The sequence below is a fragment of the Primulina eburnea genome, chromosome 1, assembly GCF_022965805.1.
Source record: "Primulina eburnea isolate SZY01 chromosome 1, ASM2296580v1, whole genome shotgun sequence".
Classification (NCBI taxonomy): Eukaryota; Viridiplantae; Streptophyta; class Magnoliopsida; order Lamiales; family Gesneriaceae; genus Primulina; species Primulina eburnea.
This window is the reverse complement of record NC_133101.1, coordinates 65091971-65103976: the sequence shown is the minus strand read 5'-3', so window position 1 is coordinate 65103976 and position 12006 is coordinate 65091971. Positions and strand designations below refer to the sequence as shown.

Below are 12006 nucleotides of genomic sequence, written 5' to 3'. Positions count from 1 at the left end.
GTAAGATCGAATTGATTTACATATCGTTTCTTCTTATTTTAATTAATTTCCTTTTGTTGTGATGTTGATTTCATTGCTCCTTCGCTATAAATCATTGATTTAGCAAAAGTGTGGGTATGGACATTATATTATATATATATAATAAATCATGTCGCTAAAAAATTAATAAATTTTAAATTCTCTTCACAGTCATTTTAGGGCGATGTAGCTTAGATTTATTATCAATATTTGAGTCGTGGGTTATTTTCTCATATTCTAATAAATTGTTCATTGATTATTGTTGGAGACCAGTTAGCCACCATGGCATAGATACCTATCAGGACGACCAAAGCCGTGTGCACACTAAGGTATATTCCTACTAGACTTTGGGCAATATTATGTGAATTACGCTTGCAACTTTTGTCTACAAAAGATTTATTAATTGTAATAATTTCAACAAGATTTCTGGGCGTATAAACTTTGCATTAAAAATAACGCCATCATCGACATCCTAAAAAAATTCGAAAATATAATTTTAAGGTTTTTTTCATTCGGGCTTCATCCCCCTATCCCGAGTCTGGTGGTGTCATTGCAGGAGGCCGGTGAGATAGGTATGGAGCTGTATCCGACGGGATCGAGCCTACCGGATTGCTCACATGCATGCGGGCCATGCACACCGTGCCAAAGGGTGATGGTGAGCTTCAAGAAGTGCTCCGTCGAGTCATGCCCCATCGTCTACCGCTGCATGTGCAAAGGAAAATACTACCATGTCCCTTCCAATTAATTTAGAATTAATTAATATGTAGTATGATAGATTATGGGGGTTTCTTTTAATTTAAAGCTTGTTCTTCATGGAGATGTAAATAGTGGATGCGCTCAAATTTTGGTTTTCTACTTCTTTATGTATGTGTTGGGCATTTTGCGTCATGTTAATTAGCAGAATCTAGTAACTTTGTTTGTTTAATTAAGTATGTTTTAATTTGCAATCATTGTATGTTGGCTATGTTCCTTTAACTTTTCCAGCCTTTCTTCGGTAAAATCATGATATTATTCTCAAGAATAATTAAAAAAGAAGAAGCTGGAGTATCAATAATTCAATATATTATATATGGACGAATTTATGGAAGGAAAATAAAACAGTTAAAACCCTCTGTAATTTTTAACCTATATTTGTTTTAACTGTTTTAATTTTTTTGGAAAAATAATATTAATTATGCTTTGTACAGGGAATGAAACGTATTTCACCCGGAAAATCTAAAAAAAAAACAGTTTTTTTTATCCTTGGTGTATGAAGAATATAAAGCAAAGACAAGAAAATAAAAAGTGGAGATTATCAAAATTCATGGTCTCGAGTCTATCTGGAGTTGGGGTGCATGGCCATGTTACAAAACTCTTAGGCACATTATAAAAGAGTTAAAATATCCTGACCACAGATGCAAGTTCCATGCGGCATCACTATTTGCAATAATGAAACAACCAAATATTTTGGAAGTAGAGATTTAATTGTAACGTTAAGCTAAAGCTATTTGATTTATACATGGCTTATTTGCAAACTCATAACGCAGCCATAGTATTCATAGTTCAATTAGCTAACATATAGTTCCATAAAGTCTAATTAAGGACAATTATGGTTACTAATTAAGTCAGAGTATATATATAACATTGAGCTTATTCATCCTTACCAGGATGAACTGGTACCGAATTTTGTTCGGGAACATCCTTTAAAATATCACACAGATCTCTGAGGACGAGCAGACCATAAGGAGCTTAAAGCACGCAGACCTTGAAAATGCTCCGCGAAAGCAACCAACCCTTTTGCTGCTTGTCGTGTCGTCAAGATTCGTGACATCTGTTGTAAACTTTGCTCCCGAAGATGGTCCGCCTGCCGCATCAGATAAAGCATCATCAAGATTCGGCTAATTAAGCTACTGTACGAAGATTTGAGTCGTATGTATAGTTACTGTAGTACTAATAGTTGAATTTTGATATGGATTCGGTGGAAGTAGTAGTACTTGATGTATGAATGTTTCGAGTGATTCCAACTTTTCAAGAGCCGACCCCATTTGGTTGCTCATGTAGCTGCCGGGTGCCACGGCGAGAAAGGTGATGCTTTGCGACAGAGTTTGACGAAGCTTGTCCATTCCTTGTGTGAGAGCCTCCTCAGCTTGCGAGCAAGAGTCTCTCAAGTTTGTCACGTTCACTCTTTGCAGATCGTCCAAAGGCTCTAGATGAGGAAATACAACCTGTTACCAGATTTTATTGACGATATATTAGTTCTTACTTCCACCATATATATATATAGTTATTTTTGTAATCGATTTTGGTTATAATTGGCCAAAAATATAGGAGAAAAACTACCAACTAAAGCAAATCATTGAGTGTATAAAAATAACTAATTAACATGCCCTCAGATGAGACTTGCGTGGTATTATAAGTAAATTTCATCTTATCGACGCCAAATTTGGGACACGACCATGTTTTATGCTTACAAGAACAATATATACACTTTATGAATGATATACATCCGTCTTATAGACTAATTAACTATAGCTCAAAATGGATTAGTTTTTTTATATATATCCAAAAGTAAAGAATGATTTGGTAAGTAGCTATGGAAGAAAAATTTACGTTAATGAGTTCCGATGGTTTGAAGCCTCCTATCCAGAGGAAAAATCGTTCGACGGATGTTCTCCACATACCGGAAACCAAGTAGAATGCATCGGCCCTGGCAGCAGCTCTTTTCATGCGAAAGAGATTGCAGTAATGATTAAGAACATTTTCTACTAGAATTTGGAGCTCTACATCAGCTATCGGTGTCTGCAGAAGATTTCTCAGTTCCGAGATTTTTCGGTCTTGCTCGTCAATCCAGCGCCCGTATTCCATCTCAAATGCACCAACTCCTACAAATGCATCACTGAAACATTGATATCCCTCTCATCGCATGCAGTGATATATATATATATACTAGAAAAGTGCACGTGCGTTGCACGTGAACAACTAAACTACTGAAAAAATATGAATGAAATTTTGATAATATTTAAATCTATATCTATATAAATATATCAATTGAATTGTGAATTTCCTCTATTATCCTCATTAAAATTATACTCTAATGACATTTTGTCTTCTTTTTATGTAATTAGTTAATTATTATTAATCAATTATTATTAATCCATTGACTAATTATTATTTATTACTCTTTCACTCACTTTCATGGCATGACTACAAATAATATCAAAATATTTGTTCAACAACTAATGATTCTAATCAATATGTAATAATATTATTTATAAAATGAATTGGTTTTGTGAAAATACCTTACAAATAATAGTAATAGTGTTAACATTCTTTTATTAATATAAATATACGAATTTGTCTTCCTTTTATGTAATTAGTTAATTATTATTAGTCCATTGATTAATTATTATTTATTACTCTTTCACTCACTTTCATGGCATGACTACAAATAATATCAAAATATTTGTTCGACAACTAATGATTCTAATCAATATGTAATAATATTATTTATAAAATGAATTGGTTTTGTGAAAATACCTTATAAATAATAGTAATAGTGTTATACATTCTTTTATTAAAATAAATGATACAAAAAATTATGCTAATAGAGGTTTCGAACTTATTTTTAAAATGTATGTATTAATTATATTTTTCATAATCTTAGTTTTTTACAAAAAATACACAAAAATTTATAGGTTTCGAACTTATTTTTACAATTTATGTATTACTTATATTTTTCATAATCTTAGTTTTTATAAATAATACAAAAAAATTATATTTAACAAAACATAAAATAAGAAATTATAAATTTATATGTCGAGATTTAATCTATATCTATATCTATATAAAAATCTATATATATGAATGTGAATTGTGAATTTACATAAATATCCTTATTTTCATTTAATAATAATAATAATTTACATAAATATTCTTACCTTCATTTAATAATAATCATTAATAAATGTTTTTTTCTCATATATTCTTTTAATAATAATCATTTCATTAATACATTTTTATTTTTAAATTTAAAATTAATTACTTTAATATTTACATTGACATCAAATTCACAGAAAATCATTATCATAAATACATGTTTATTTTTTTGTTAGTTTTTCATCTATTCATTTAATAATAATCATTAATATATTTTTATTTTTAAATTTAAAATTAATTACTTTAATATTTACATTGACATCAAACATAAAAGAACTATCATAAATACATATTTATTTATTTTTGTTTTTTTCATCTATTAATTTAATAATAATCATTAATATATTTTTATTTTAAATTTAAAATTATTTACTTTAATATTTACATTGACATCAAATTCACAGAAAATCACTATAATAATGTTATAAATTTAAATAAATTGTTAATATTACGAACATCAAGGTAATAATGGGAAAACAAATAGAGATGAATGTGATTGAATAAAATTAAATTATTAATAAATATTAACGTAATATAAAACATTTTTTTCCTATTTAGAAGGTAGATATATATAGATTACTTATATATCAACAAAAATATGTGATTGAGAGAAAATGTTTGTATGTAAGTGATTTCATTGCAAACATTTAAGTTATTTAATCAATTTTCAATATATGATGCTAAATACATATTACTAAATAATATATTATCTATTAATTAATCTATTAAATTATTATGACTTTCATTTGTGAGCTTACTATTATATTATTTTTTTGTTTTACAATTTGTCATGTTAATGGTGTTATTTAAGTCATTTTTTATCTTAGTTTAATAAGATCATTAATAGTGTATTTAACTCAATCAAACTAATTATTATTTTAATTTAATTTTAAATTTAATTTTTATTAGTTAATTTTATATATTGTCGTCAAATAATAATAGGAAGACAAAGGGAGATGAGTCGGACTGAATAAAAATAAATTATTAATAAATATTAATGTCATACCAAATTTCTTTCTGTCGTTTAAAATAAAAATATTTTCAGACTCATGTGTCAATAGAGATATGTGATTGAGAGAAATGTTTGTCTGTAAGTGATTTCAAACACTGTTTTTAAGTTATTTAGTCAATTTTTTTATAAATGCTGCTAAATAAATATTACTAAATAATATGCTCCATTTGATTATTTTGTGTTCTTGCAATGAGAGGAGTTTTTTTACCCTATCGTTACATGTTTGATTGTTATATGTCATTTGTATTGATCATGTAATTGTGTTTGAATTGTTTATGTGATTTGTTTGTTTGCACAAAGAAATGAGAAACAAAATCAAATATCCAACAAAAATGTTTATTTTTCAATTTTTTATTGTTGAGATATTTTTTAATTTTTAAACACATAATGCATGTTTTCTGTTTGCTTAGATTACTTAGTTTGAAGTGACTTACAAAATACTAAAAAAATTAAAATATTTCTTCGTTTTTACCTTATTTATCAGAATATCAAGAGATAATATTTTTTATTTATTGGGGCAAATATATTTCCAAATTTCTGTCTATAAATCAATATTTAATTTTTTTACGATATTGTTATATTCTCTAATCAATTTTTTTTACTTAGATTGATAGAAGGCTTTTTAATTTGAGTTTTTATGTTCTTGCTTATATTATTTTTGTAATATTATTTATTATTAAAATAATAGGTGAACTACAAAATTTGGTCGGTCTAAGAGTCCTCTGATGAACGACAAATATGGATAAATTATTGAAATATATAATATCCAATAGATTTTTGGAATGCGATTTTGTTCTAATTCAATGATTATGCATTATTCTAAATTTTAATTATATCAAAAGTTAACGCATGTTTTGTTGTTGCTAGATATATTTTGTCAATAGTATAATAATTTTCTATGGTTTAAGAAAAATTGTGTGACTTTGTATTATATTTTTACGGCTGCTTTTCTAAATGGTTTTATTATGATTTCAAGTCACCATTTTTCATTTGTGTTTTTTTTCAAGAAGTGGAATGACTATCTATAAAACGATGACATTAATAAGGCGTCTTCTCTTTATTTGAAAAAAATATTGGAAAATTTATACAAATTGTGAATAATATGAGTTAATATTTAATTGGAGAGTGATTTATGCTTTTTATTGCTCGTATATACTTCAATTTCTTTGTTATTGTACTAAATAAATTATTTTTAAACTTTGAGGTATCATTTTTTTTTCTTATCGAGGTTCTTTGCGTTATGATTTTTTTATACGTTTTGGTTAGTATTGTTGGCGGCAATTGGTTAGTTTATATAAAAATAAGTATGAGAGTATACCAATCAAAGCCACATATGCCGGATCTTCTGTTGTATGAAGAGAATAATAAATGATTTATGTGAATTATATAATTTCTTGGTTTTTCATACATATAGTCTACGAAATGCGTCAAATTTCGAACAAAAAAGTTAAGACAAACATAGTGGATGAAAAAAAAGAGACATGTTGCACCATAGTGGTCGAACCATGGTGCTTGAGCTACTATGTGGTTTAAAAGATTTGAGTTGCACCATTACTACTAGCTATAGCTTTTGGTAAAGCGACAAGCGCTCAGTCCTACAATTGGTATCAGAGCCAAGATCACGGGTTCGATTCTCATTAATTGCAAGGAGTTCAATTCTTGGGAGGAAGATTGTTGGGTGCAATAATTGTCCCTGCTTGGTAAAGCGGCCGAACCGTGGTGTTTGAGCAGATGTGAGGTTTAAAAGATTTGGTTTGCACCAATACTACTAGCTATAGTTTTGGTAAAACGGCAAGCGCTCGGTCCTACATATTATGTCCTAATTTCTGTATGATATAATTCAAGCACATTTTTTTTTTATAGATTTTTGAAATTAGGTCCAACTAAGTAACATGAAACATATACATATATATTAAATCATATTTAAAGCAAAATGTTAAGATCAAGAATGATTCAGATTTAAATTTCAACGAAGCACAATGAAGAAGAAATTTAAGAATTGTACGTGTACGTTAAGTGTTATGTAATGATTAGTTGCTACTTCATGGTTGTGCGACATATGTATGTCATATAAAATGTTAATATTTTTCAATAAAATAGTTTTTCAAAAAGAAAAAAATCCTTCATTCAGAAAAAGAAATACATGAAAAACAAATTGTGCATAATTCTCATTCTATTTATAATGGTATGAGAAAAATTCTAAAACTTTATTGACACAATATAATAGATCAATTCTGTGCATTTTATTGAGACATTAACCCAGTTTCACTTTATTTCCTCCAATATTATCTATATATTTCTAGGTGACTACGAGATTGTTTTTGTCTCTTTTTTAGTCAAAGTGTCTAACCAGCTAATTCATAACATATATGATGGTAGCATAGAAAACTCCTCGTCAAATAAATCCACTTAGCCAAATATTGAAATTCAAATAAAATTCTACAATATTTCATCAAATTAATTTTGACTATCATAAAATGCTCATGAAATCTAAGTGGTTATATTATTAGATGAGATATTGAATAAGACAAATACTTTGACATATATTTGAATGATATCTCATATGCATATCTTAATTACATTATTCGTATCTCTTCTCAATATTTTTAAAATACAATAATTAATTTTGTATATCGTTCCACAAGATATAAAATATTATAAAACAAAATATAAACTCGATATAAGAAAATTTGTTTTGTTTCAATGAATAATATAATATTATGTTCTAAACGCAACAAATGATATTGAAACTATATCATCCTCATGACATGATGCACGCAATCATTATTTCAAAGCTTCCAAAAAATGACGATCAAGATGACTTTCTTGAATTGCGTCAAATTAAGTGAGAACACAATTCTAGGATATAGCCATTTGAAGAGATTTCAAGTATTTTTCTCACATTGAGAAATAGTTGTTAAAAATTTGTTAACCTTATAGCTATATGTTGTAATATCGATATTAAATATATATAAATGATATCACAAATATCACAATATTTGAAGAATGTGCAACACTATTCATTGGTTATGTTGTGGAAAAATATATATGTTATACATACTTTTAGTCACAAGTGAAAACTTATCACGAGTAAAAGCATTTTTTCTTAGGAGTTATAGTTGATGATTTTCAAAAACTGAAAAATTATTTAACAACAAAAAAATATTCGGAAAAATAAGTTATATGCATACCAAAATATTAAAGACGATCAGATACTTGCTGAGCATACCAAAATAGTTATATGCATATTATAATAAACTACGACAAATAGTTGTTGAGTTGTCAAAATCAACCAAGAAGTATATTGGAAAGTGTGTCGAGTGGATAAGATAATTTCTCCGATTCATATACCGTCTATGGTCATAATTTTTTAATTTTATATGGCTTGGTTTGTTTCAGTTGAGAAATATTATTAGCCATATTTTAATTCAAATAAATATTATCAAAATTCCGTACATATATTTTCAGTAGTTTAGGTTTTTACGTGCAACGCACGTGCATTTTTCTAGTGAATTAAAATAAGGATAGTAGTATTTATCAATTGAAACAAATCAAACTACAAAAAATAAAAATTATGATCATAGACGGTATATGAATCAGAAAAATTATCTTATCTACATGACATATTTTCAATATGCTTCTTGGTTGATTTTGACAAGTCAACAACTATTGTCGTAATTTTATAATATGCGTATAATTATTTTAGTATACTCAACAAGTCCATGATCATCTTTAACACTTATTATGTTATTTAGAATCCTCATCGGAGATTTGACATATTTGTAGTTTGTTTCTCTATCATGAAATTTTTTCAGTTTTCTACATTATTTTTATCCGGTAATCTTATATTTCGACTATTTATTTATTTATTTTTTGAATGAATTTTCAGTTTATAACAATCATCAACTGTAACTCCTAAGAAAAAATTCTTTTTGTCGTGATAGATTTTCACTTGTGATTAAAAGTATGTATAACCTATAGATCCTTCAACAATATAATCAATGAATGATGTTATAATTTCTTCAAACATCGTGATATTTGTAATATCAATTTTATATATTTAATATAAATATTATTAACATATAGCTATAAGGTTAATAAATTAGAACTGTTTATATATAGCTATTAGGTTAATATATCTACTCAAATTACTATATTAGAACTGTTTCCTCATTTAATTTGACGCAATTCAGGAAAGTCATCTCGTTAGTTATTTTTTTAGAAGCTTTGGAACAATGATTGCGTCCATCATATCATGGGGATAATATATGCCTCAATTTACTAAAAATTCACAAAATTAATCTATTGTGTCCACAAAACTTTAGAATTATTCTCATACTATTATAAATAGAATGAGAATTGTGTGTACTTTGTTTTTCATGCGTTTCTTTTTCTGGATGAAGAATTTTTTTTTTTAAAACGATTTTATTTTCTTAGAAATATTGATATTTTATATGACATTCATACAACATAATCAACACAAATGACATATAACAATAAAACATGTTAACTCTAGGGTAAAAAACTCATCTCATTGTAAGAACACTAAATGATCAAATGAATCATATTATTTAGTAATATTTATTTAGCAGCATATATAAAAAATTGACCAAATGGCTTAAAACAGTGTTTGAAATCAGTTACATACAAACATTTCTCTCAATCACGCATCTCAATTGGCACATAAAGAGTCTGAAAATATCTCTATTCTAAATGGGAGAAAGAATATTTATTAATAATTTATTTTTATTCAATCCGTCTCATATTCCTTCGTCTTCCTATTATTATCTATCATTAACATGGTAGAGATTTTCATAAATTTGACTGCAATGTATCAATTTAAGAAATTAAAATTAAATTAAATTAAAATAATAATTATTTTGATTGAGTTAAGTACACAATTAATGATAATTTTAAACTAATATAAAAATGACTTAAATAACATCGTGAATATGACGAATATTGTAAAACAAAAAATTGGTAAAATAATGAACTCACAATTGAATGTCATATATTTAATAGATATTATTAATAGATAACATATTATTTAAAGATATTTTTTTAGCATCATATATCGAAATTGATTAAATACTTAAATATTTGTATTTGTATTGAAATAACTTACATACAAACTTTTTCTCTCAATCATATATCTATTTTAAATAAGAAAAAGATGTTTTATATGATCTTAATTTTATTAATAATTTAATTTTATTCAAATCATTCATCTACATTCGTCTTCCCATTATTACCTTAATATTCGGAATATTAACAAATTTTTAATTTATAACATTATTATAGTAATTTTTTATGAATTTGATGTCAATGTATAATTAAAGTAATTAAATTTAAATTTAAAAGTAAAATTACAATAATAAATATCTTAACTAAGTACTCTATTAATAATTCTATTGAATTGTGAGCTTACTACTTTACCCTTTAATTTATTTACAATTTGTTATGTTTATGAGGCTCTTTAAATAATTTTCTATATTAATTTAATATGATCATTAATAGTCTACTTAATTCAATCAATATAATTATTAACTTGATTTTACTTTCTAACATACATATAAATATATGAGTTTGAATTGTGAGCTTACTACTTTACCCTTTAACGTACGTCCATGCATAGTCTTAGCAAGACAACTCCCAAATCTAATTGGTTGGGAGCCTCAATATGTGAAATGGCTTTGTTTTAGGGAGGTAAAAGTGGTTTATTGTAGAATATATATGTTTATGAGCAAAATAAACAGAGGAGGAGGTCCCCTCATTTTTTATTTAAAATTAATCACAGGAGGCGACTATCTCAGCCACGCACATATTCCACCACATCTTCAATTATTATCATAAAGAAACCAATTTGATACCTGAATTGACAGTTCCACAAAATGCCATATTAGTGGCAGCACCAGCGTTAAGCAAACCCTGAAACATATACGAGTGCCGATTGAAATTTGAGACTGGCCGGAGATCATTTATATGATGCAAGCATGCCTGGCTCGCCCAAGTTCTCCCTCAAGCTGTGCTAGCTTCAAACGGCTTGTTTCGAGTTGCTGAACATAAGCCTGGCCGGATTAGTAGCAAACATAATTAGGACCAAGAAATATATTCAAACCGAATTCTTCATTCAAAAACTGTAACGGAAAGTTCAACAACATATGGTCCACGGCCACAAACCTTCTTGCGTAATCGGCTTTTCTTGGCAGCCTCACGATTTTGAGCCAATCTTCTTCGTATCTGCCATTAGTTAGCCTTTCAAGTCAATTTGTTCCTTTTCGTCACCTTTGTTAACTCAATAATTATACGTCGAAATTAACCATTTTTCTTAGTGGATTAGGTCCTCACCTTTTCTGAGATGCCGTTAGACACCTGATTATCTTCAGAATGCCCTCGTGATTTATCAGAAGCATATTGATCAGACTGAAATCACAAAATCAAATCAAACATCAGTATCTAAAATAACCCTATATCTGAAATCTCACATACGTACGTACCTTGTCATCGATTTTGTGTTCGGCATCAATGATTGTTGCACAAACACCAGTTCCAGGACTGCAGAGACTACTTTCAAAAGTAGGGTCATCCCACATACTAAGTTGGTGGAGAGGTAATTCATATATGCCGATCCTACTTAACGGGGCGAATTGAGTCGAATGAGAAGTCATGTTAATGATCTGAAACTGAACAAGGGACGATCGAAAAATTATTTGAAAACGGAATCCTTTTTAGCTAGAATATATATGCCGACTCGAGATCAAGATCAAGATCAGATCAAGATCAAGATCAGAACTTGATATCTGTTTTTGAAGTTTGTAAGAAAATTAGCTAATGATCAAAAACAAGAAAATTTTGATGGGGGTATTATACTTCACACCAGCTTGTTTCTCGATCTCCAAAATTAGGAGAAAGTAAGACAAATAATTGAAGTATGATATCTCGAGCTCAACTATCAATTTATAAATGAAAGGTACTAATATGCCCAAATGATCAAAAAAAGATGAATGGTAAAGAAAGCGACTCTTTCCCTAAGCTACAGTCAAATTCTTTTCTTTTCCTTT

The 12006-nt window shown here is 27.8% G+C and overlaps 1 protein-coding gene across 1 annotated transcript; it reads right to left on the bottom strand.

Annotated features, from left to right (window-relative positions):
- Positions 1-1542: 1542 nt before the first annotated feature.
- LOC140842473 (transcription factor TGA4-like) lies at positions 1543-11666 on the bottom strand. The gene is made up of 8 exons (XM_073210427.1): positions 11443-11666; positions 11294-11368; positions 11126-11185; positions 10940-11013; positions 10816-10877; positions 2608-2879; positions 1992-2222; positions 1543-1861 (listed from the first exon to the last, which is right to left on the bottom strand). The coding sequence occupies exons 1-8, from the start codon at positions 11611-11613 to the stop codon at positions 1709-1711; spliced, it is 1098 nt and encodes a 365-aa protein (XP_073066528.1). The 5' UTR covers positions 11614-11666; the 3' UTR covers positions 1543-1708.
- Between the last annotated feature and the right edge of the window lie 340 nt (positions 11667-12006).